The 27,667-nt window shown below is 41.4% G+C and overlaps 1 protein-coding gene across 1 annotated transcript in view; it reads right to left on the bottom strand.

Annotated features, from left to right (window-relative positions):
* Window positions 1-27,667, bottom strand: part of MKLN1 (muskelin 1) — a 165,233-nt gene that overhangs the window by 13,010 nt on the left and 124,556 nt on the right. The window contains exons 13-15 of the mRNA XM_051849786.3: window positions 2,729-2,876; window positions 1,704-1,818; window positions 1,114-1,253 (exon numbers count right to left, since the gene is read on the bottom strand). Of these exons, the coding sequence (XP_051705746.1) occupies window positions 1,114-1,253; window positions 1,704-1,818; window positions 2,729-2,876 (403 nt within the window). The remainder of the gene's footprint in view (window positions 1-1,113; window positions 1,254-1,703; window positions 1,819-2,728; window positions 2,877-27,667) is intronic.

Raw genomic sequence — 27,667 nt, 5'->3', positions numbered from 1 at the left:
TGAAGACCTTCCCCCTCACAAACTCTATAACAAATACAGTTATTATTCACACTTAACGTCCCAAACTAGCTTCTGCATTAATTTATCTTTTAAGCACAACATGTGAAAGCCAAGAAAAGAACACTATGTAAATACATGATAGGAAAATCTAATTCATACATAGATTTTTGTGTACTCACATTCTACACAAAATATGCAAGCATATATATATATAAATGTATACATATGCATATTTGTACATGTGCATACATACACACACATATGGTGATCTTGTGGTCAGCCTTAGAGAGAGAATATTCAGGATCAAATCCAGGTTCTGTCGCTTACAGTTATATGACTTTCATGATGAGTTATATAATAAGTTTCAAAATATCTGTTTTCTTCTTTTATAAAATTATGATAATTATAATACTTAGTTCATTAACTTGTGAAAATAATATGCAGGATCTAGCACATAATTAATTGTTCAATAAATGATAGCTATGCCATCTTTAAAGGCTAACCTTCTCCTTCAAAACTACAAATTTTTATTACCCTTTAATACTATCAGTAACCAAAAGGCAAACAGACTTATCTACAATTTAGTAGTTTAACAGCTGTTAAAGCTAAATTGCAAACATGAAATATCTATTAAAATGTTTGATTACATGATTCTGCAATTAAATGGCAAGGGTAATGATGTGAAACTATAATCATATTTTGAAGTTGTATTGTGGAGTAACAAATTATAAGTACATTCTGTAGTCATTCATATTACCACATTTACTAGTAATATAATTACTATCATCAGGTCAGGCCTGTGTTAACATTCTAGAATTGATCAAGTTTGTAGCATCAGACCTTGAGTTACACCAAGGTGGCATGTCCACATATACAGAATTTTTTTTCTGTATTTGGAAATTTTTAGCATAATCACCTATCTTCACTTTTGGTGTCTCTTTTGGAAGAGGAAATAATAAAGCAGCAGAATAACAGGGCATTCAAGAAATGCATGATCTTTGCAATATCAAAGTTGTCTCATTATTAAATTTGAAAAGAGAAAAGTTGAATCTAGAAGACCAATAACAGCTGATGAACATTTTAATTAAAGATTCTCATTGAAGTATTCTGTACCTGTGTTTCCTTATGAGGTACTTGCAATGTCTCAGTAAGTAATCCTTTGAAGGCCTACACAGCTTCAGCGACCAGAAATCATCTAATCTCATCTTTGGAGAGCAAGATTTTCCTGGATTCCCACCAAATAAATAATGAACCTATAATAAATAAAACAAACCAGATTTTCAAAAAATACATGCACATTAAAGAAACTACAGAAGCCAGAGTAAAATTTATTTTGGAAGCAGTATCTACAGTTAACTTTATTATCCCAATTCATATTTTAAAAAGAAGTACTGCACTTTTACCAAAGACTTCTCTCTTGGTTTTCCTTGAGTTTCCTTTTTACTTTAAAGCACTACATTTACTGCAATTACATTTTTTGCTAAAATGAATTCTATTACCAAAATTACTATGGCAGCGGCAGAGAGACAACAAAAACAGTGATAGGAAGAAGCTAACCCAAAGTATAGTTTGCTTAAGATAAGCAGTGATGGGGATTATCCAGTTAATCAAATGTTGATCATAATAAAAAGTGGTAACGTGTATTTGGGGATTCTTTCAGACGTAGGCTGTGGAAAGCACGCAGGCCAATGCAGTCAGGATACCTTGTGTAATTCATCATATACAAGCTGATGGGCAAATCTTGGACATGGTTCTTCCTCCTGAAGACTTTTACTTGGATTTTCCTTTGCAGCTTGATCATTCTTGTAGACACAAGACCTGCAAGACACTGTTTTTTAAGACATTCTATCCCAGAAAATTAACAGCAGACAATGTTAATTCAACTGTAGCAAGGAAACTAACTGTATGTCCAATTAACAACAGAAAAAAATGATAAATATGTTCCCATCAAATTCTACAATTCAGTCACTTTCAGAAAATACTATGAATTAGTTAGGACTGCGTTCTGGAGTTATTTCAAATGTCCAGTAAGACCAACCTACCTTGTGATATGAAACAAAGATGACTCAGACTAAAGGTTAAGAGATGCAATCAGATCTGCTCCTAACAAGAAGACTCACAGATCCATTTTATGTTAACAGCAAGTGTCCAAAGGGAAAATAATCAATTCCTTAGTTGCTGAGCACTACGACTGCTTAATGAATGGAGTTCTTGAAGTGTCTCTCTCTGTGGCATATTCACTTACAGAGCAATCACAGAACGTTAGAACTGGAATCTCTCCGTCAGTGTTTCTAAAAGCAAAACGTGCAGCACTACATCTGTGAGATCACAGGTGACAAATGGGTGCTAGTTTGGAGATGTTAAGTAGTTAACAGCCCCATTCTGCTGTAGTTATACTTTTCCATTCTATAAAAACAAACAAACCCTCCCTGCCACCCCCCAAAAAACCCCATCCTCAAGTTCACACATCTGTTTGATAGCAGAACCTAGACTAAAAGACAATTCTTCCAACTTTCAGACCAGAAACCATTAAATAACTGAACAAGGCAACAGTAAAATTCATTCACTGAACACTGTTCTATACACAGGGATTGAAATTTTTTTAATACTGACCCATAAATATATAATGTTGCAAATCAATATTAGTCTCTCATTTCTTTTTTCTTTCGAATAAGCCAATAGCCTCAAATAAATGGTATACTGGGCAAGACAGACAAGCGAAGCTTACCAACTATTTCTCACAATGTCATAAATCCAGAATGAATTTCTGACATTCTCTTCCCTCTTTTCCTTGTCTTTGCTGAGTCCAGATAAGACATGTATTTCATTCAGTTCTGGATCAATGGTTGCTCTCTGTGTGAATCCTGTCATTGGAACTAAAATTGAAGGAAAAATAAGATGACCTTACTCATATTAGATAGCATATTAGAACTTACACTTGAAGAAATTACATATGCTTATCATATTCCATGTTCACATTCACAATACTTATCTTCTAACAATATATAACATTATTAAACAATGAACAACTGTCCACCGCCTTCTCTCTGCTCTAGAATGTCAACTCCACAAGGGCAGAGGAGGTTCTGTTCACCATTTCGTCCCCAGTGCCTAGAATACTGTCTGGGATATTAAAAAAGCACTGTTCTCAAGTTCACACATCTACCTGATAGCAAAACCTAGACTAAAATACAATTCTCTTGACTTCCGGCCAGAAACCATTAACTGACTGAACAAGAAACTTCTTTCTGAAAGAAAAGATGAATGTCAATGACCAGGTCTGGAGCTAGAGGAAGGAAAGAGGTATATTGCAATTATTTTTATGAAGTAAAAGAATTAGCTAGAAAAGTGTAATGCTTTAATTAACTTATTATCTGGGCCAGCTCTAGTTTAATAGTAAAACATTCAATTCTTGACCTGAAAAGGCAAATTTTGACAAAAAGTAACACACAGGTCTGTCTGATAAAGTCAAAACCACTTAAAATATCTGTCTATGATAAACAATAATTTCCAAATATAAAGAAAACACGACATTTTATTTTCCTGAGTAGCTTGAATGCCCCAGAGTTAATAAGGCTTTATTTTTCTAAGAAATTCATTAAATAAGTGACACCATGCTACATTATCTAGTAATTTGTAGGATATTGATATACACATATAAATTTTTCTTTATCATTATTTGGAAATAAATATAATTTTATATACAGAAAGCGCATCTTATAGACTGAGTTGCTTCACAGCATAATGCCACAATCGAAGACAATGTCATTGCCTCAAGGTGACATCTGTTTTACCTATGAAGAAATGACCACTCTCAAAGCTAAATAAGCATAGAACTGAAGAAAACTTTTAAATCAACCTAGGACATTATAGCAGAAGATGCCAGTCAATACAGATCTTGATTTTTCTTTTTCTACTTTTGCAAGACCAAAGCATCCACTAATTAATTTTTCCTAGTTTATCTTAAATTCATGCTTCCTCTTATATCCTATTCAATATATTTAGAAAACTTCAAAGGTTATCCAAATCAATCCATAGAACAAATAACTACAATATGTGTATAAGCAAAACATAATACATAATTTGCATGCATAAATACACAATACTTATATTTATACCCACATATATCAACCTAATCTTAATAATCTAGTAGTTATATGAAATGTAGTATTTTCTTAATAACCTTTAGTAAATTTTCTTTTCAAAAATTGTTTTTAGGACCAGTGCTGTAACTTAGTAGGCTAAGCCTCTGCCTTCTCCTCTGGCATCCCATATGGGTGCCGGTTTGTGTACTGGCTGCTCTATTTCTGATCCAGCTCTCTGCTGTGGCCTGGGAAAGCAGAAGAAGATGACCTAAGTGCCTGGGCCCCTGCACCCACGTGGGAGACCTGGAAGCAGCTCCTGGCTTTGTATTGACTCAGCTCCGTCCCTTGCGGCCATGTTGGGAGTCAAACAGTGGATGGAAGACCTTTCTCTCTGTCTTTCCTTCGGTAACTCTACCTCTCGAATAAATAAATACAAATCTTAAAAAAAATAAAAGACAGGCCAGTGCCACAGCTCACTAGGCTAATCCTCCGCCTGTGGCGCTGGCACCCCAGGTTCTAGTTCCGGTTGGGGCGCCGGTTCTGTCCTGGTTGCTCCTCTTCCAGTCCAGCTCTCTGCTGTGACCCGGGAGTGCAGTGGAGGATGGCCCAAGTGCTTGGGCCCTGCACCCCATGGGAGACCAGGAGGAAGCACCTGGCTCCTGGCTTCGGATCGGCGCAGCATGCCTGCCGTAGCAGCCATTTGTGGGGTGAACCAACGGAAGGAGAACCTTTCTGTCTATCTCTCTCTATCACTGTCTAACTCCGCCTGTCAAAAAAAGAAAAAAAGATTAAAAAATTTGGAGGACTATGAAAATGTAACCAGGTATAAAATAACATAAGCCAACGACTTTTACCACTTAAATGTAAAGCCAGGAAGCTGATGCTTCAGAGTGAACTGCTGGCTTCCTGCTCACCCATGTCCCAAGGCAAAAATTGCCTCGTTCCCTACTGCAGCCTGTGTGGCAGAGCAGGATGACCTGGTCAGGCTGGCTCTAATCTTACCACCATCTGTGCACCGCAAAGAGCACTAGGACTTGGCACCAGGCACCAAGGAACTACAGCTGTTTTGTGATTTCACCATACCAGCACCCCCTTCCTTGTAGCCCCTTGATGAGCCCCAAGACTCTCAGCCAGCAAAGTAGCAGTCCTTGACACCTGATGCCATCCATGATCATCTGTCAACAGATTAAATGCTCTGTCTCACCCCAAAACCTTGTCCTCATTATTTTGATTTAGCACCAGGGACAGAGACCAAGATTTTGGTAACAAAATGATGCTAAAGGGAGATTCAAGATGGCTAAATAGTGAGAAACTGCTAGAAGTGAACCAATGGTGTATTTTCATAAGAACTTAGCTTAGGCTAAGTAGAGCCATGATGCCAGGGCCTAGTCCCCCAGCTGCAAAGGGGCTTGGAAAAAAAAAAAAAATAGGTGAACTGACAAGTTTGCTTAGTAGAGATAAGTAGAATAGTTTCTTGTCTTTATGCCAAGAATTCAGACGTGAGATCGAGCAGCAGAGTAGCAAATTTAATGGGGTAGGGACCTCTCCATACAGAATCTGAGAGTGCACAGTTTACATTCAGACTGGGGTTTCTAAGGGAATGGGATCCAGTTCTTCCTGCCATTTGCCCTTCCCTTCCTCCCTCTTTTCTTGGACAAAGGGTTTGCTGAGTGTGAATTAGGTAGATCTCCTCCCAAGGTCTTACTACCCAGTGTTACCACTGGATAGCTGCACTTGGCACCAGGCGGAAGTGATTCTCCTTTGGTGATGGTGGGAGAGGTCTTTCCTTGGGGGCAAAGGCTACCGGGTATGGGCACAACTTTGCAGTGTAGAATGCAGGGCTGTTTCTTGGGTGTGCTTCCAAAACCGTCACATTCCTTTTTGAAGAAAGTTTTTTTTTCCTCAGGCCCCACATGTAACCTACCCCTCCCCCATCCTACCTGCCCAGCAACACCCAGAACCATTGTCTCCCACTGCCCTTGCTCTAGGCATCATATTGCATTTAGACTGTGACTCCTAAGGTGCTCAACCAAGGAGGAACTGGGGGAGGGACCCCTGCCTAGCAGGCTTAAAAAGAACTGAATGTATAAGGGAGGTGCCAGTTTCCACCTGCCGTCACCACTCTGGAGACTGAGTTAATAAACGCCTCCTTTCTGCTTCCTTCACGTTTCTGAGTCCATCCTTTGGTTAGGTGGTCTCAGGGGGCACTTATTTTTCCACAGAAGCTACACTACCCTCATCCACAGAAAGACAGCAGAAAAGCAAAGCAAAGACCATGTTCCCAAGGAACTGACAGAAATTTCAGTGGAGAATGGACAGAGGCTCTGCAGCACAGGAAGTGCGAGCCATGTCTGCATCTACACAGGTGGCTCCTGGCTCAGTAGCACCATCTTGCCAAGGTCATGTTAGAGGCTGCCACAGACCCCACCACTGGTGGCTGTGACTGATGGAGATTTCAGAGTGCCCACTGGCTTTAAGTCCAGTCTGGGGAACTGCCAGGTGTCTGCGGGACCACTTTGTTCCTTCCCCCCAATAAAGCACCGGACTCAAGTTGCTGTGATGGAGTTGCAGCTGCACTCTGTCCTGAGGCAGGGACTAGCAGCCAGAGGCTGCCAGGATCAGGGACAGGGCAGAGAGCAGACGCCCTGCACTTGTGACAGTGGGAGTTCTGGGCACAGGCCAAAGAGGGTTGAGGTCGGGGTCCCAGGTACTCCCCACGTCTGACTACAGACTTGGCACTCCCGCCATGCTGGGGATGGATCTCAGAGGGGTTGGGAGACATACTGCAGAGTGAGTCTGTGCTCTGGATGCCACAGGTACCTCAGTCGTGTGAGTGGCACTGTGAGTTCACTCTAGACTGTGAATCACTTGGCTCACCCAAGTGCACAGAGAAGGACTGGGACTGCAAACACGCTAGCTGACTCCAACACCCCCTCCACCATGCTCATCTAGGGTGTAACTCTGGACTCTTACTCCAACCACAAACCATGGCCAGAGCTCCCCGGCCCAAGCATCTGGAACTCAAGTGTGGCTTTAAGCACTCTACTAAGCCACAGAGGCACATTTCCAGGAATAAATAAAAAAAATTCAATCAAAAAAGAATAAAAAAAAATTCATCCAGAGGTCACAGTAGAGATTGCTCCAGATATGGGGCGGCACTGTGGCACAGCGGGTTAATGCCCTGGCCTGAAGTGCTGGCATCCCATATGGGCGCCGGTTTGAGACCCGGCTGCTCCACTTCCGATCCAGCTTTCTGCTATGGCCTGGGAAAGCAGTGGAAGATGGCCCAGGACCTTTGACCCCTGCACCCGTGTGAGTGACCTGGAAGAAGCTCCTGGTTCCTGGCTTCAGATCAGCTCAGCTCCAGCCGTTGCAGCCAATTGGGGAGTGAGCCATAGGATGGAAGACCCCTCTCTCTCTCTCTCTCTCTCTCTCTCTCTGACTTTAAAATAAATAAAAAAAATCTTAAAAAAAAAAAAGAACAAAGAAAACATGACCAAGGAAGGCAATATGACTCACCAAAAGAAGCACAGTAATACATTAATACTGGGCTGTAGAGAAGAGAGAATAACAAAATGCATGAAAAAGAAGTCAAAGAATGATCGCAAGATCACTCAAAAACAGAGAAACAGTTTATATGAAAGAGGAAATCAGGACATGACATGGGTAAGAAATTCTGCAAAGAGACAGAGATGTTGAAAACAAACAAACAAATATTAGAAATGAAGTATTTGGGGCCAGCGCTGTGGCACAGCTGATAAAGCCACCACCTGAAGTGCCAGCATCCCATATGGGCTTCGGTTCAAGCCCTGGCTGCTCCATTTCCAATCTAGCTCTCTGCTATGGCCTGGGAAAGCAGTAGAAGATGGCCCGAGTGCTTGGGCCCCTGCACCTGCATGAGAGACCCGGAGGAAGCTCCTGGCTCTTGGCTTCAGATGGGTGCAGCTCCGGCCACTGCAGCCATCTGGGGAGTGAACCAGCAGATGGAAGACCATTCTCTCTTTGCCTCTCCTTCTCTCTCTGTGTAATTCTGACTTTCAAATAAAAAATAAGTAAATCTTAAAAAAAAAAAAAAGAAATGAAGTATATAAGAAGTCAAATAAGGCTTGGTGCTATGGTATAGTAGGTAAAACTGCCACCTGCAATGCTGGCATCCCATATGGGTGCTGGTTCGAGTTCTGGCTGCTCCACTTCCAATCTAGCTCCCTTCCAATGCCCCTGGGAAAGCAGAAGATGGCCCAAGACCTTAGGCCCCTGCACCAGTGTGGGAGACCCAGAAGAAGCTCCTGCTTTGGATTTGCCCAGTTCTGGCTATTGCAGCCCTTTAGGGAATGAACCAGAGGATGGAAGATCTCTCTCTCTCTACCTCTCTGTAACTCCGCCTTTAAACCTTTAAAAAAAAAAAGAGAGATTCGGGGCTGGCGCTGTGGTGCAGCAGGTTAACGCCCTGGCCGGAAACGCCAGCATCCCATATGGGCGCCAGTTCTAGTCCTGGCTGCTCCTCTTCTGATCCAGCTCTCTGCTATGGCCTGGGATAGCAGTGGAGGATGGCCCAAGTCCTTGGGCCTCTGCACCCACGTGGGAGACCTGGGGAGGCTCCTGGCTTTGGATAGGTGCAGCTCCGGCCATTGCAGCTATCTGGAAGCGGATGGAAGATCTCTCTGACTCTCCTCTCTCTGTAACTCTGCCTGTCAAATAAATAAAATAAATCTTAAAAAAAAAAAAAAGAGCCGGCGCCGTGGCTCAATAGGCTAATCCTCCACCTTGCGGCGCCGGCACACCGGGTTCTAGTCCCGGTCGGGGCGCCGGATTCTGTCCCGGTTGCCCCTCTTCCAGGCCAGCTCTCTGCTATGGCCAGGGAGTGCAGTGGAGGATGGCCCAGGTGCTTGGGCCCTGCACCCCAGGGGAGACCAGGAAAAAGCACCTGGATCCTGGCTCCTGCCATCGGATCAGCGCGGTGCGCCGGCTGCAGCGGCGGCCATTGGAGGGTGAACCAACGGCAAGGGAAGACCTTTCTCTCTCTGTCTCTCTCTCTCACTGTCCACTCTGCCTATCAAAAAAAAAAAAAAAAAAAAAAAAGGAGATTCAAAACAAACAATAGGAATATTTATGAAAAAAATTACAGGACTAAATCATCATTTATCAATAATAACCCTGATGTAAATGGACTAAATTCCCCAATTAAAATATACAGACTGACTGAATAGATTAAAAGAAAAAAGACATCTACACACTACCTATAAGAAACATACTTCACTAATAAAGATACACACAGACCAAACATGAAAGGATGGAAAAAGATACTGAATGCAAATAGAAATCAAAAGCTAGCAGGAGCATCTAAAAACATATCAGATGAAATAGACTTTAAGACAGAAAGTGTTAAAAGAGACAAAATCGGGGGTCAGTGCTAAGGTGCAGCAGGTTAAGCCACCGTCCTCAGTGCTGCCATCCGATATGAGTGCCGGTTCCGGTCCCAACTGCTCCACTTCCAATCTACCTCCCTGCTAAATGAGCCTGGGAAAGCAGGAGCAGATGACTCATGTCCGTGGGCTCTTTTGCTCAAGTGGGAGACCAAAAAAAAATCTCTGGTTTAAGCCTGGCCCAGCCCTGGCCATTGTGGCCATTTAGGGAGTGAAGTGGCAGATGGAAGATCTCTGTCTCTCCTCTCTCTCTTTCAAATAAACAAATGAATCTTATAGAAGAGAGACAAAAATAGTCATTATGTAATGATTAAGGGATCAATTCAACAAGAAGATGTGGCTACAGTAAATGTGTATGTGCCCAATGCTAGGGCACCCAGTTTTATAAAACCAATGTTAATGGTTCTAAAGGGAGACATAAACTCTAATACAATAATAGGGGACTTCAATGCCCCACTTCCATTAATGGAGAGATCAACCAGACAAAAAAAATCAACAGAGAAACCACAGAGCTAAGTCACACTACAGACCAAATGAACCAAACAGATATTCTATAGAACACTGCAGAATACACATTTATTCATCCGTGCATGGAGCATTCTCGAGGACTGATTGTACATTAGGCCAATAAAACAAGTCTCAACAATTAAAAAAAAAATCAGATCATCCATGAATCTTTCTGACCACAATGGAATAAAGCTGGAAATTCACAATAAAAGAAACTCTACAAGTTAACCACATTCACGTTTATGGTAATTCAATTCCAATAGCTAAGATACGGAATCAACCTAGATGTCCATCAACTGATGACTAGATGTATATGATAGACTATAACTTGGCCATTTAAAAAAATCAAATTCTGATACTTGCAACAAAATGTATGCAACTAGAAATCATTATGATAAATAAGCCCAACCCAAAAAGACAAATGTTTTCTCTTATTTGTGGTAGTTAATATAAAGAGTATAAAAACTGTTTGTATGTTGTATTATTTGGTACAGTTCTAAATATAGCCTCACTGAATCACACCATGTAGCTGGCAACACAGAGAAATGGAGGAGGGAGTAATGAGCACTCTTAGGGTTCTAGTAATGTTTGTTCTTAATTTGGGTGTTGGTTATGAGTGTGGTTGGAAGAACAAAACTCGTTTATCTATTCACTTAAGTACATTTCTTGATATGTATACTGGATTTCAATGAAATACTCTAAAAAATGCCAAATTCTAAAAACTGAATGGAAAGGGAAAAGTGGGCTATTACAAACAAAGGATAAAAACTAAAATTGACAGCAGACCTTTAATGAGTAACGGTGAATACAATGAAAAACTTTAACATCTTGAGGAGTGTAAAATATGGGACTAAAATTCCATTTCCAATTAGACTAGAAATCCTAATAATGAGGGTAAATGAAAGAATATGACCAGTAGAAATCCTGATGAAGAACCTTTAAAACCTGGGTCTACTCATGCAAGCCAATCACTGACAGTGGTGGTGGGAGTAGACGAAAAAACAAATTTATTTGCAAAGCACAGAGCAAGGAGCCAGGAATAAAGGTTCTTATAGACTGAAGTTGGGGTTGCAAGGTCCATGTTCAGTTGATGTGCAGAACTCAGCTTGGTCCCCAGTGCTTCTGGTCCTCCTCTGATTGGTCAGGAAAACTCACTTTGCTCAGGGCCTGGGTTCCTGGAAACACTCCCCAGACAAGGCTGAACATAGATTTTATAATAGAGGAGGATAAATGACATTCTCAATTATGATCAGGGACCTGTTGGGCCTGCTACACCCCTCCTTCAATTCAGTGAGTTAACTTTTTAGTAAGAGGTAGATTTGCAAAGAAACTTTAAGCAAAGAGAGGGAGACTGAGGTCTCACAGTGTCTAGTACCCACATCACAGGCATTAGGCATGGGGGCTCAGTTTCAATATCAAAGTTCAGATCTATGACTGCTTATGTAAAGAACTCTGAGAAGATATAAGTATTTCAACAAATCAAAAAAGTAATCTAAGAAAAAGAATGGCATGAGATAAAAAACAGTGTTGGTGATATATGATATACAAGAAGAGAAAAAGCAGTTGGAAAGAAAATGAAAATTCATTAGACCTTGAGGCTTGATTAAGACATTTTAGAATGAAAAGGATTTAAAAATGCAGAGTTTCTTTTTTTGACAGGCAGAATTAGACAGTGAGAGAGAGAGAGAGACAGAAAGGTTCTCCTTCCGTTGGTTCACCCCCTAAATGGCCACTATGGCCAGTGCGCTGCGCCAATCCAAAGCCAGGAGCCAGGTGCTTCTCCTGGTCTCCCATGGGGTGCAGGGCCCAAGCACTTGGGCCATCCTCCACCGCACTCCCTGGCCACAGCAGAGAGCTGGCCTGGAAGAGGGGCAACCGGGACAGAATCCGGCGCCCCGACCGGGACTAGAACCTGGTGTGCCGGCGCCACAAGGTGGAGGATTAGCCTATTGAGCCAAGGCGCCAGCCAACATACAAGATTTTAAAGCTTTTAGATCAAACTGCCAAAAAGACTTCCTGGATGATAGGAATTGTAACCAGTCTTTATAAACTAACTCACAAAGAAAAATTAATGAAGCAGATCAGTAAACAAGACTGTATGTTGATCATGAACAGATTTTCAAAGCACACATCTTAGAAAACAAACAGTAAGAATTATCTAACAATCACTACCAATCACTTATTTTTAGCATTTTTGTAATTAAATTTACTTAAAGAAATTTCAACCACAAATTATCAATTCTCCTGTTTCTTCTTTAGCATCTTTAAAACTTAAAACAGGACAGCAAAGGGGAAATAAAATATGTTTTTAATCTGACAGTCTGAATCATTTTTTTCTTTCCTCCTGTTTACCCAATAGGCAAATGAGAGCAATTGTCAGAATTTGTAACATAAAGGAAACCCTGCAGGCGGAGTAGAAAGATAACAGAAACATTTTCGAAGTTCTTTCACTTCAGTGAAGCTACATTATTTCATTAATTCATGAATTAATTTTAACTGTATTTTTGCTTCATGGCCCAGTGGACAGGGAAAGAACAATTTGTAGAACTATCTCAGAAACGTAAAATTTAACAAAAACAACTCCCCATGTATTGTCTGTTAGGAAATGATCAGCTGCAAGTAATAGAAAACTTAACTGAGAATGGGTTAATTAGCCTCGCAAGTAGATAGTTTCAGAACTGTTGCAGCAAGTCAGCCAAACTGTGGTGCAGGGGTAACATCTCTACAGTTTTCTTGGCTTTCCTCTGATTTCTCAAAGTTGCCTGTGTCCACTCTAAGCATCACATCCTTTTATAAAATATCCAAAGCAAAGATGGAAAGGATTTCCATCCATATTTTCATCACATATGTCTTCACGCAGACTTTTCGTACCTCACACTGGCAGGGACTGTCTCACATGGGAGAGACGTAACATGAATCAATCTGCCGAAGGATAACAATGACTACTTTAGATGAATCATGAGTCTTCCTCTGGGGCTGGACAAGTTGCCAGCAAACAAAATTACAGTTTTGTGAACATGAAAGGGCCAATGGTGGTCGGGCAGGGAGACAACAGTGTCTGCCACATTCCTGTCTTCTAAATTTGGGCTACTCTAAATGGTAGATGGTACCCTGCTAAGTCAAAGCAGTAACTCCAGTCTAGAACTTCCATTATTTTATTTTATAAAACAGGGTTCTACAATTCCCTTATTTACTTTTTGTAAAATTAACAACTAGCTTTTGACACCCAATGATATAACATTTATTGATGTATCTCAGTTTCACTGTGCTACAAAGAATCTCATTGAATGGATCACCTATATCTACCTGATAGACAAATAATGAAATAAATTACTGGACAACTAAAGTTGCTCACAAATTTTTCCTCTTGTAAAAAATTACAGCAATAAATATTTCTGTACATCTCTCTCTCTCTCTTTTTTTTTTTTTTTTGCATTTGTAAAAGTATGTGAGTATAAATTTCTGGGGAAAAAAAAAAACCGTGCAGTCCATGAGTTTTATATGTTTTATATTTTCAAAGACTGTCCTGGTAGCTAGGATATTATTTAAGAATTTTTCATATTTTTATTTACATACATTTATTTTCATCTACTTAAAAGGTAGAGTGACAGAGTGTGTGCTTCCATCCATTAATTCACTCCACAAATGTTCTCAACAGTCAGGGCTGCGCCAGGCTAAAGCCAGGAGCAGGAGCCAGGAGCTCCACCCATGTCTCCCCTTGGCATAGTAGGGGCCTAAGCACTTGAGCCATCATCTGTTGTGTCCCAGGATGTAATAGCAGGACGCTGACTGAAGCGGAGCATAAGGGACACAACCCAGCATCTCGATATGAGACGCGGATGTCCCAAGGAGCAGCTTAAGCCACTGTCACAATAAGCAACACCATATTTTGTTAATTTGCAAAAAATCAAACTTAGTTTCTTTCCTTATGAATTCTGAGTTTTGTGGCACATCTGGAAAGGTCTTTTCCCAATTCTAGGCTATTAAACACAATTAGAATTAAAACTTTATAGGTCGGTGCTGTGGCTTAGCGGGTAAAGCCACCACCTGTAGTGCTGGCATCCCCTATGGGTGCCAGTTCGAGTCCTGGCTGCTTCACTTCCGATCTAGCTCTCTGCTGTGGCCTGGGAAAGCAGTAGAAGATGGCCCAAGTCCTTGGGCCCCTACACCCGCGTGGGAGACCCGGAGGAACCTCCTGACTCCTGGCCTCAGATGGGCTCAGCTCCGGCTGTTGCGGCCAACTGGGGAGTGAACCATCAGAGAGAAGATCTCCCTCCTTCTCTGTGTAACTCTGACTTTCAAATAAATAAATAAATCTTAAAAAAATTAAAACTTTACTTCTTAAATAGAAAACTTACATCTGCCAAGAATTTTGTTTTACATACAAAATTCAAATAGCAATCAGGTTTTCCGTTTTCTAAAAAATGGCAATTCTTAAGAAACATATCAATGTCATTTTTCACACAATTCATTTTTCCTTTCTGATTAGAAATGCCAACTTTCCCTACTGCTAAATTCTAAAATGTATTTGGGAATTTTTATCTCTTAAACCCCCCTTCCTCAATCTGTACCATATGACAGCTGTATAAATAACTGACAGTACTAGTACTACTTCACTACCTTTCATTTTCAAAACTGATTGTAGTGTTCTTGCATGTTTGTTTTACAGGTAAACTGTAATTTTCATTTGCTACCAAATAACCCTGGAAGGTTAGGAAAGGGAATTTAGTGAAAGTTACTATTAGCAATAATTGAGGTGGTGGGAGAAGTACATAATTTGTTTTCACTGAAATAGAGGCATACCAAATAAAAAAGATGTTAGTGGAAAGCAGTGAAGCCTAGTTATATTGAAAATGAGCATTACTAATTCCTAGCTCAGTCACCAATCTATGTTAATGACAGCAAATCACCAACCTCAGTGTCTTCTCCGTACTGGTGACCAGGTTGTATTGAGTCAACTGGAAAAAGCCCCAGAGTCAACAACATTAAGACTTGTATCATACTGATGATTTTTCATGTCAATAAGCGCAATGAGACCATTCCAAGGGTCAAAATATAAACCATTAAGATTTTTTTCTTTTAAAACTTTCATGAAAACATATGTGTAGATGAACTGTATCTTGCAGACGTAACTCACATAGCCCTCACACATGTTAGTTTCACAGTATAACAGAAGGCAAGAAACTTCATTGGAGCTAGTTAAGGCCTTAGGATTAACTGTTCCAATCCCCTCATTCAGATGAATAATCAGACCCAAAGAAGTCACACAATTTTGCCAAAGTTGCAGAAGGATGAGTGGCAGACCTAGATGAAGAGAGACCAAGTCTTCTGATTCTCAATTCATTGTTTTTTTCAATTACATACATCTGCTACAATGGTTAGAACAGAATGCATGAACAATGGCAAATGTGGGAAAATAAAGAACTGACAGAAGAGAAGGAACAAAACAGTAAACACAAACAGGAATCAAGCTGAAAGAGCTCTGTATATCACTAGCGCTTGACTTTGCCTCTGGCCAACAGCGGAGATTCAGTATGTTTCCACTTTGAATAAACACATATTTGAGAACATATTCTTATTTTAAGAGTGAATCTCTGTAGCAAACCATACAGTTCTGGTGGTATGACAGATCATCTGATAAACCTAACTTTCAATTAGTGTTAAATACAGAGCTTACATATGGCGACTCTACCCGTTGTGTTCAGTCTTATTGCCAAAAGTTATTCAGAAATAAACCCAAATTTTAGATATGCTGAATTCTGAGGTAATTATGTATGTGTTAGACACGATACTAATAAATCTCTACTTCCCAGGCAGCTGTCAATCCACTTATTTATATAAATTATAATTTTCCTCTGAAAGCATAAAATTGTTATATTCTAGTTAAAAAAATAAGACTTGAAGTTTCTTCAGATCTTCAGATGTAAAATCTAAGATGACACATTTAATAATAAAGAGCAATATTTCAAGATTTTATTCTGGTACTGGCACAAAGACAGACGTGTAGACCAATGGAGCAGAATAGAAACTCCAGAAATTAATCCACGCATCTACAATCAACTTATCTTTGACAAAGAAGCAAAAATCAACACCTGGAGCCAAGACAGTCTCTTCAACTAATGGTGTTGGGCAAACTGGATCTCTGCATGTCGAAGTATAAAACAGGACCCTTACCTTACACCTTACACAAAAATCCACGCAAAATGAATCAAATATCTAAATCTACAATGAGATACCATCAAATTACTAGAGAACATTGGGGAAACCCTACAAGACACTGGCATAGGGAAAGACTTCTTAAAATAAACCCCAGAAGCAGTGGCAATCAAAGCCAAAATTAACAAAGTAGGAATACATCAAACTGAGAAGCTTCCTGTTGCAAAAGAAACACTCAGTAAAGTGAAGAGGCAACCCAAAGAACGGAAGAAATATTTCCAAACTACGCAACTGACAAAGGATTAACTTCCAGAATCTATGAACAGCTAAAGAAACTCAACAACAACAAAACCACCATCCTAGTCAAGAAATGGGCAAAGGACCTGAACAGGCATTTTTCAAGAGAGGAAATTCAAATGGCCAACAGACACATGAAAAAATGCTTAGGATCACTAGCCATCAGGGAAATGCAAATCAAAACCACAATGAGGTTTCACCTCACCCTGTTAGAATGGTTCTCCTACAGAAATCAACAAACAAATGCTGGTGAGGGTGTGGGGAGAAGGGTAACTTAATCCACCATTGGTGAGAATGTAAACTGGTACAGCCACTGTGGAAGTCAGTATGGAGATACCTCAGAAAGCTGAATATAGACCACTATATGACCCAGCCATTCCATTCCTGGGAATTTACCCAAAGGAAATGAAATCAGCATATGAAAGAGTGATCATGGCCAGCTCAATAGGCTAATCCTCTGCCTTGCAGCGCCGCCGGCCATGATCTAGTCCCGGTCAGGGTGCCGGATTCTGTCCTGGTTGCCCCTCTTCCAGGCCAGCTCTCTGCTGTGGCCAGGGAGTGCAGTGGAGGATGGCCCAAGTCCTTGGGCCCTGCACCCACATGAGAGACCAGGAGAAGCACCTGGCTCCTGGCTTTGGATCAGCGCGATGTGCCAGCCACAGCGCGCTGGCCGCGGTGGCCATTGGAGGGTGAACCAACGGCAAAAGGAAGACCTTTCTCTCTGTCTCACTCTCTCACTGTCCACCCTGCCTGTAAAAAAAAAAAAAAAAAAGTGATCATGGGGCCAGTTTTGTGGTGAAGCAGGTAAAATGCTACCTGCATCCCATATGGGCACCGGCTCGAGTTCTGGCTGCTCTACTTCTGATCCAGCTCTCTGTTGTGGTCTGGGAAAGCAGTGGAAGGCGGCCCAACTCCTTGGGCCCAGGCACCCGCGTGGGAGACCTGGAAGAAGCTCCTAGTTCCTGGTTTTGGATGAGTGCAGCTCCAGCCTTTGCAGCCATTTGGGGAGTGAACAGCAGATGGAAGACCCTCTCACCCCCTCTGTCTCTGCCTCTAACTCTGCCTTTCAAATAAATAAATAAATAAATCTTTTTAAAAACAGAGTGATCTGCACCCCCATGTTCACTTCTGCTCAATTTACGATAACCAAGATGTGGAATCAACCCAGATGTCCATAAACTGAAGACTGCATAAAGAAATTATGGTATACATACACAGCGGTAAAAAAATCCTATCAATTGCAACAAAATGGATGCAACTGAAAACCATTATACCTAGTGAAATAAGACAGTCACAAAAAGACAAATACCATACAGTCTCTGATCTATGATAACTAATAGAGTACTTAAAATGTAATCTATAGGAATGAAACTGACATTTAGAGGTGTGATGATTTTGAACAGCCCTTGCCTTGTCTGTTGAGGAATCATGGTTTTGTTCGTTTGTTTGTTTTTTCATACTAATCGGTGAACTCTCTACTTAGGGTAGGGTTAATCTTACGAGTAGAAAAATTAATAGAAAATTGATCTCTGTAAAAAATAAGAATAGGAAAGGAAGGAGGAGGAGGAAAAAAGGCGGGAATATGGGTGGGAGGGAGGCAGAGGGGGAAGAATCATCATGTTCCCAATTCTGTATATATTAGATTCATGAAGTTGTATTCCTTAAACAAAATTTAGAAAAAAAAGATTTTATTCTATCTGACACAATACAAAATTACAGCAAGAAATAATAATTTTATCATCAGCTATACTATTTCTAATTGGTGATTTCTATAGTTCAACTTTCTTTTATGACTTCCAACAATCTAATTTGAAACCCACATTGTAAATGCAGTTTGAAATCAAATAACCCACATTACAGAATCACAGATAAACAGTAATTACATGTTAAATCCAACTCAAATTACAGTAATTAACCGTGGCAAAAAAAAAAAAAAAACTTTAGAAGAACAGTTAATAACAGAATGGTTAAATAAGTTACAGAGCATCTGCATAATAGATAAAATTGGAATTTTCAAATAATATGTAATGATGTGGGAATTTAAATATTAAATAGTATCCTGTCTTGTCCATAAAAGGACTTTTCATGTTTTCCAAAGTAATTAGTAATACAGTAAAATTAAATGTAACTGTGTTTCCTAAAGTAAGGTAAAAGTAATTCCAGGGCAGAACAAACAATATACCACTCTTCTGACCGGAAGTCTTCTGAACAGTCTAACAACCCAATAGAAGATTTCTAGGAGATCTAGAGTACTGAAGAGTTTGAATGCTGCTTCAAAAATCCTGAATAAAAATCTACATATATATGGGGCCAGCACTGTGGCATAGCGGGTTAAGCTGCCACTTTCAACAATGGGAAACCCATATCTGAGTACCAGTGATGTCCCAGGTGCTCCACTTCTGATTCAGCTCGCTGCAAATGGGCCTGGGAAAGCAACAGAAGATGGCCCAAATACATGGGTCCCTGCCACCCAACCATAGGAGATAGGATAGAGATCCAGGCTCCAGGCTCCTGGCTTCAATTTGGCTCAGAACTGGCCACTGTGGTCAATTGGGAAGTGAACCAGTATATGGAAGGTAAGTCAATCTCTTTATCAATCTCTAACTACCTTTCAAATATATAACTTTTTTTAAAAGTCTATATATTTAAGCTGAGCTTTTCATAGGTTTGAAAAAGCAGTGTCAAGATATACCGACAGCTGAATTCCTAGAATTGTGCCAATAATTAAGGCTAGAGGGACAGTATTGTAGTGTAGCAAGTTGAACTGCCGATTAAGCTGGAATCCCATATTGGAGCACTTGTTCAAGTCCCAGCTGTTCTGCTTCCAAACCAGCTCCCTGCAAATGTTCCTGTTAATGTGCTTGGGAAAGCAGTGGAAGATGACCCAAGTACTTGGGTCCCTGCCACCCATGTGGGAGACCTAGACCAGCATCCCCCCACCCCCACCCTGGTTATGCACATTTGCTGAGTGAACCGGCAGACATAATCTCTCTCTCTCCCCCTTCTGGCTCTGCCACTCTGTCAAGTAAACAGATCCTTAAAGAATAGTAATTATGGCTAGAGTCATATGTTTAATTCTTAACTTAGATTTGAGGAGTTAGAGGAGAATTTCAAGACAGTGTCCTATAAGCTGAGATTTTAGAGGTGAGGACAAGTTAGCTGCATATTGGAGTTGGGAATGCTTCAGGCAGGGAGAACAGGATGGGTAAAAAACCCAAGGTCAGAAAATGAATGCCACCTAAGCAGACTGCATATTCAGCAGTCATGAGACACAGAGCTGGTGGCAAGCAGAGTAGATAACAAGAGTGGGGCTGCAGGGTAAGCGAGGGCACATCATAAAGGAGTTTTTGAGTCTGGCTCAGCTTAGACTTAATCTGAGGAAGGAAGAAAGACAATCAGGTTTATACTTTTTAAGACTTTTATATTTTTATTTTATTTGAAAGACAGAGTTAGAAGGGGGGGGGGGAGTCTTCCATCTGTTGGTTCACTCCCTAAATGGTTGCAACAGCCAGAGCCGAGCCCATTCTAAGCCAGAAGCTTCCTCCAGGTTTCCCATGTGGGTGCAGGGGCCCAAGGATATGGCCAACTTCTACTGCTTTCCCAAGCCATAGCAGAGAGCTGATCAGAAGAGGAGCAGCCGGGACTCAAACCGGTGCCCCTGAGATTCTGGCACTGTAGGCCGGGGCTTTAACCTGCTACACCACAGCACTGGCCCCTCAGGTGTATACTTTTAAAGATTGTTTCTTAATTAGCATTAAACAAAAGGTAGAGATGGCAATTTACTTGCTTTTCCTCCTCATGTACAACTACAACTCCATGCGGATAAAGCCCTTATTCTCAGCTGTATTCCTAGTGCTTAAGTTAACATTCAGCATGTGCCGGTAACCAACAAATAGGAAGGCATACTTAATGTGACTCGTGCTTGGAGGTGGGGTTTTGGAGAGTGACCAAGTTTAGATGGGATCATTAGGGGAGAGCCCCCACGACTGAATCTCGATTGAATCTCAATGGTGGTGTAAGAGGATATGAGACCAGACAGGCATGTATGCACCCTGTCTCTTGCCATGTGATGTCATGTGCTCCCCTAGGATTCTGCCAGCAAGAAGGCCAACCACCATAAATGATGAAGTCAATAGGGTCCTTTGCCAGGACCTGTGTTGGCTGTTTTAATTTTCAGCCTCCAAAACTGTGAATTAAATAAACTTCCTTTCCTTGTAACATACCCTGCTTCAGGTATATTGGTATAGCAATGAAAAGCTAATACAAGATACATGGTTTTGTTTTTAATTGGTAATACAGAATGGCTGTATTTTGCTTACAGTGTGTGGCCTGGGTCAGTTGGGCGGGGACAGGGGTGGCATGCAGTGTGTGGTAGAATACTCAGGGAGAAGAAAACCAGACACAGAGACCAGATAGGTGATGACAGCCCAAAGCAGCACTTAATGAAACAGCAGCAGGAAGAGGGAGAGGATGGAGGTAAAACTGGCTTGACTTGATAATCACTGGATAGATCAGTGAGCCCGAGTGAGGTCCTGACATCCTCTTGAAAACTGAGGCATCCAATAATAACCCTTGCCCAAACTAGAATGTTAATCCTGCTCCACTTCATGGAGTAGCCATGAGCATGGGACACTATTTTCCTTAAAATATAATCTGGTTATTTACAAATGCAGAAACAAAGGCTGAGACATGAAGTAACCTGCTTAAGGACTGAAATAAAATCTGGAGAGCCTGAACAGCGGCTCTCAATCCTGGCCACATACTATAATCCTCCAGAGAGAAAGATGAGGGGCGTAAAGGCAAGGGAATGTGGGGAAAGAGAGAGAGAAAGAAAAGGAGCAAGGGGAGGAGAGGAGAGGGGAACGGCAGGTAACAGTAAACATGAATCTGCTTCACCCTACTGTGCCAACACTGAGATTCCTCACTTCCCAGTATGGCTGCAACAGTTTTAGGTGGGAAAATTTTCCAAGTAGTTATAAACAGATGCTTAACTCTGCCATTAAAAATTTTCAGTAAAACAGCAATTGCACATAAAGCCTTTGAACACTGAAACTCAGGAATCCTATGAAAATTAATCAACTGAAAAATGCATATCTAGACAAGGAGTGAAATTTTTCTAAATTAAAATCAGATGAAGGGGAGCTGGCGCTGTGGTGTAGCAGGTGAAGCTGCCAGCTGCAGTGCCGGCTCCCATATGGGCACCAGTTTGAGTCCCAGCTGCTCCACTTCCAATTCAGCTCTCTGCTATGGCCTGGGAAGAGTGGAATATGGTCCAAGTCCTTGGGCCCCTCTAGTTGCATAGGGGATCCTGAAGAAGCTCCTGGCTCCTGGCTTCGGATTGGCCAAGATCCACCAGTTGCAAGATCAGCATTTCCATTTCATTCATTGTGAACCAGTGGATGGAAGACACTTTCTCTCTCTCTCTCTCTCCCTCCCTCCCTCTTTGCCTCTCTGTAACACTGCCTTTCAAAAAATAAATCTTCAAAAAATAAATCAGATGAAGGGCCTAATCTGATCAAACCTCTCAACAATCTATTTACCAAAAATAAAATAAAAATCCAAACTTCTTACATTTGCACAAGAAACTACTCAGCCCCTGTCTCTAACCTCATTTCACATCAACTTCTGCCACTCACTGTGCATCTTCCTCATCTGTTTCCAGACTACCCCAACTTCTTTCTCACTTCAGGAACTTTGTCCTTGCTCTTCTCAGTTCTTCCAAATTCTTCACTACTCACTTTGAATCTGAAAGATTACCTTCTCAGAGACAGTTTTCCAACCCACTCTAAGACCTCCTACATTACTTGTCATCACCGCATCTGACTTTTTACACAATGTTAGAATGTAAATATATGTCTCTCTCCTCTGGCATGGGAGCCCTTTGAGCAAAGGGATTTTATCTTCCGGATCTATAGCTGAATCCCAGGTATCTAAAACAATACTTGGCCTAGAGAAGTAAATGAATTGTGGCAAGATACTTAGATGCCAGCAAACAATCAAAAATATAAATTAGGAACTGAAACTGTGGTGTAACAGGTAAAGCCAGCTGCCTGCAGTGCCAGCATCCCATATGGGTGCTGGTTCGAGTCTTGGCTGCTCCACTTCTAATCCAGCTCCCTGCTGATGTGCCTGGAAAGCAGCGAAAGATGGCCCAAGTCCTTGGGCCCCTGTACCCACATGGGAGACCCAGAAGCAGCTCCTGTCTCCTGGCTTTGGATTGGCACAGTTCCTGCCATTGTTGTCACCTGGGGAGTGAACCAGTGAATGGAAGACCTCTCTCTCTCTCTCTGCCTCTCTGTAACTCTGCCTTTCAAATAAATAAATAAATCTTAAAACATATCTATCTATCTATCTATCTAAATAAAAATTAGGGGCAGGCACTGTGGCATCCCATAGGGGGCCAGTTCGGGTGCGAGTTGCTGTACTTCTGATACAGCTGTTTGCTGTGGCCTGGGAAAACAGTGGAAGACAGCCTAAGGCCTTGGGACACTGCGCCTGCATGGGAGACCTGGAAGAAGCTCCAGGCTCCTGGCTTTAGATCGGCCAAGCTCCAGCTGTTATGGCCATTTAGGGAGTGAACCAGCAAATGGAGGACCTCTCTCTCTCTCTTTTTTTTGACAGGCAGAGTGGACCATGAGAGAGAGATAGAAAGGTCTTCCTTTACTGTTGGTTCACCCTCCAATGGCTGCTGATCCAAAGCCAGGAGCCAGGTGCTTCTCCTGGTCTCCCATGCAGGTGCAGGGCCCAGGTACTTGGGCCATCCTCCACTGCACTCCCTGGCCACAGCAGAGAGCTGGCCTGGAAGAGGGGCAACCGGGACAGAATCTGGTGCCCTGACCAGGACTAGAACCTGGTGTGCCGGAGCCACAGGTGGAGGATTAGCCTATTGAGCCACGGCGCCAGCCTGCCTCCCTCCCTCTCTCTCTCTCTCTCTCTCTCTCTTTCTATTTCTCTCTGCCTCTTTGTGACTCTGCCTTTCAAATAAATAAATAAATCTTTGGAAATGTATACATAAATTAATGAAGGAACTCAATTGCACTGTCAGATAATTGACTACAAACCAATTAAAAGCTGAACAATGTGCAGCAAAAATGGCGATCTTGATTTTAGAGGTGATTAATGCAGTAATTAAGGAAAGAATCCACTTGTCTTTTCTACCAAAACCCATAGTTCACGATAGTATAAAAACACAATAACTTAAAAACCCACAATTTAATACAAATTTCAAAATAGAAGAATACAAAACTGTGCTAAATTTCAAACCACAAATAAGTCTAAAAGACAAGAATCAAAGACATTAATCTGTTAACATACCTCTGGGTGGTTTTCAACATTGTTTCCTGCATCATTCTGTATTTTCAAACTGTCTACAATATGCATATCATCACTTTTATAATCACAAGAACACTGAGCAGGAAGAACAATGATCATACTCTGCTAGCTCTAAAGCTAGCTCTGACCCTGACTAAGACATTGTAACAATGAACTTTGCAAATTACATAATTGTAACTCATTTTTATAATTTTTCATTAATATAGTCATTAAAGCCCACTTATTATAGTAAATGCTTCTACCATTTCCTGCCACTATCACTCGGCCATGTTTCTTTCTTTTAATCTTGGGAAGCAATTCAGTATGGTAGAAAGAATACCTTCTTTGCACTCAAACTTCAAAATTCCAGCTCTGCTATTATCTAATAGTGATGCTAAATATACTTCACTGATCACAAATTTTCTCACTTTATAAAGGAGTCTCAATCTATTAAAGACATTTTGGCATACAGCAGTCAAGAAAAGTCACCATAATCTATCAGAATGATACTACCTACTACACTACAAGCGCTCTGAAAACCGATTTTGGTTGTTCTACAGTAATCTTAGTCTAGCACTGTGTCAGCATGTTTAATTTTCAACACATAATTGTCATATCATACTGTGTTTACTACCTTTTTCAGGGAGGGCTACATTAAGACTATAGGGGAATTACTACCTTTACCTTCCTAGTTATTTTAATGTAAAGTTAGAATAACTTTTTAAAAAAATTATTTATCTGAGTTACACGAAGAGGGAGGGAGAGACAGAGAGGTCTTCCATCACCTAGTTCACTCCCCAGATGGCCTCTCTGGCCAGGGTTGGGCCAAGCCAAAGCCAGGAGCTTTCGTGGTCTGCCACATACATGCAGGGACTCAAGCACTTTGGCCGTCCTCTGCTGCTCTCCCAGGTGCATTACTAGGAGCTGCATTGGAGGTAGAGCAGCCGGGACTCAAACCAGGGCCCATCTGGGATGACAGCGCTGGCGGCCGCTGTTTAACCCACTACACCACGTCAGCCCCAGAATAACTCTGAAATGCCAGAGAAAGTCACAGATCAACTCATATACCCCCACATTTATAGTAACAGAAGACAGATGAATAAACAAGCCAGGTAGGTTTAGACAGAGGAAGTAGTTACGAGTCATTTGGGTCCGTATTTCTAAAGATGCTGAAGCTGCTGTTTCAGATCTCACCTACTGACTTCCTACTACAGCGGGTGAAGACGACTTTTACTACACTTACACTATCCTCCCACTATGTTTTATCCCCATTTCCTGTGAAACTGATTGTACTTGTTCCCTTATTATTACGGAAATACTGCTCAATGGAGAGCCAAGAAATTTACTGTGATGATGTTTCCTTTCTTACAAAAACATTTGCTCTTCCTGTTATCTTCTTGGCCTTAGTCTTCTACTTCAGAGGCTGTTGACCTATGCATGGTTTGTTTGTTTGTTTGTTTGTTTAAGTCCAAACGCTCAAACGTATCTACTGAGTCAACCTTGATCAGGAAATGTGAGTCTGTGTAAGGAAGAAAGGTCTGCTATCCAACACACTCCTGCTGCAGTATGAGACACACACTCATTAAGTCTGCTCTCAGGTGTACCCCTTGGAATGCCTCTCTCCTGCTTTCCTATATTGGACCCTTTTAATCCCAGCTCCTGTTCTTTTCTTACCTTTAGTCCTTTTTGTTAAGAGTACATGGTATAGTAACTTCTTAAGAAAAAGTTCATTAAAAGGTCTACATATTTTTACTCTCGTGTATCAGTGATTGCTGATTGTGTAACCCAACCGCCGTTTCTAAACCCTTTCCTCGTTTGCTCTACGAAAGCTGGAAAAGCTAAACACTTGTTTTCCCAGGTTCTCTTGAAGCCAATACTCAATGAACTGTAAGTAGAAGCTTGCTGGCAGTTTTCTGGACAAATTTTGCTTTCCTGCCTTTTTTCCTTCCTGGAATGAAGAAATGACATTTGAGGTGCTTCAGACAACTTGCTCCTGTGAGATTACAACCTCTTTTTTTCTTTTTAAGATTTTATTTATTTATTTATTTGAGAGGAAGAGTTACAGACAGAGAGGGAGAGACAGAGAGAAAGCTCTTTCATCTGCTGGTTAATTCCCCAAATAGACACAATGGCCACAGCTGGGCCGATCTGAAGCCAGGAGCAGGAGCTTCCTCCGGGTCTCCCACCGGGGTGCAGGGGCGCACGGATTTGGGCCATCTTCTTCTGCTTTCCCAGGCCATAGCAGAGAGCTGGTTCGGAAGAAGAGCACCTGGAACTCCAACTGGCACCTACACGGGATGCCGGCACCGTAGGTCGAGGCTTTACTAACTATGCCATGCTGCCGGCTCCTACAACCTGATCTTAAACAGACCAAATGAGGCAGAAGGACCTAAGGGCCTGATGACACTGTAAGTACTTCATCACTGTATCGACCCCAGACTGTCTACCTCTAGAATTCCTGTTCTGTGAGAGGAATGAGTTTGTATTTGAGTGATTTTTTACTGGGCTTTCTACTTCTTGCAGGCAAACACATTCCACTGAGAAACCTTGCGTATCTGAAAACATTTCTTTCCTCTTGTTTCACTGTATTAGGAATAGAACTGCAAAATGATGAAATGATAATTTTCCCAGAGATTTTCTCTTCTAATGCTGCTTCTTATTTCTATATCATACTAAATCCTGTTCCTTTGAATACAACTTTTTTTTTCTCTAGAAGCTTTTAGGATTTTCTCTTAATTCTCAATACATGAAAATGGACACTGCCCAAAAATGTCTTTGCAGGGAGAGAGGAGTGTTTCCATTTGTTGTGCTTTTAATTCAATGCAATGACTTCTGTAGGGGGCCATTTATAATCTGAAAATTTTCTATTTAGTTTATTACTTTACACTAGCCTCTTTCATTTTCTTTGTTCTCTATGGTTGGAGGAACTGTTATTAGTTCAACACTGGACTTCCTGGAATGATTTTTCAAGATCCTAATTTTCTCAAATTTCCATCTTTGTCATAATGTCCACTTTTTGGTAAACTTCGCTTTGGTTGATCTTACACCCATTCTACTTTTTTTCATTCTAACAAAATCTCTTTTTAAAAATCTCTCTCTTAGTCTCTGATCCCTAAGAAAAGTGATCTTGATTATTACTACATTTAGTCACTTGGGCTCAGTGTATTACTTCAGATTTGTTTTCTGGTTTTTATCTCTTTCATGGTAAAGGCCCTAACACAGAAAATGCTAAACCAATTGTTCATTAAAAGTGAAGACGTAACGTGAGCTGAAATCTGCATGTGTACAGTGGGCAACACTGTAGGGGGACCAGGCCATGAACCCGGCCATTGTATTAGGGACTACTAGCAATATCAGCCATTTTGATGGTGGCTCTGGGTAGGGGAGATTATCTTCAGGAACAATATCTGAGACTTTTTCTCTGAAGTCATACATTTTCTACAAAGGTGATTCCAAGTCTTCTGCCAGGAGACATACACCTGGCATCATGGGAACAAAGAATTAGTTATATAGCAGGCCTAATTCCCCTGTTTCCTACCCTGTCCCCTCTGCCTGCATAGTCTTCTTCCAGAGAAAAAACCTCTAACTTTTTTCCAGAACAAAAGACAGGAGTAAAGCCCAAGAGTCAAAACTATTCCATACAGGGCTGGCGCTGTGGCGTAGTGGGTAAAGTCACTGCCTGCAGTGCTGGCATCCCATATGGGTATCGGTTCAAGTCCCAGCTGCTCCACTTCTTATTCAGCTCTCTGCTATGGCCTGGGAAAGCAGTGGAAGATGGTCTGAGTCCTTGGGCCCCTGCACCCACATGGGAGACCCAGAAAAAGCTCCTGGCTCCTGGCTTCAGAGAGGCGCCAACTCCAGCTGTTGCAGCCAATTGGGCAGTGAACC

This window comes from Oryctolagus cuniculus, chromosome 3 (assembly GCF_051225735.1).
Source record: "Oryctolagus cuniculus isolate XC-2025 breed Fujian yellow rabbit chromosome 3, ASM5122573v1, whole genome shotgun sequence".
Lineage (NCBI taxonomy): Eukaryota > Metazoa > Chordata > Mammalia > Lagomorpha > Leporidae > Oryctolagus > Oryctolagus cuniculus.
Note: the sequence above shows the minus strand (reverse complement) of the source record. Positions and strands in the feature narration are given on the sequence as shown.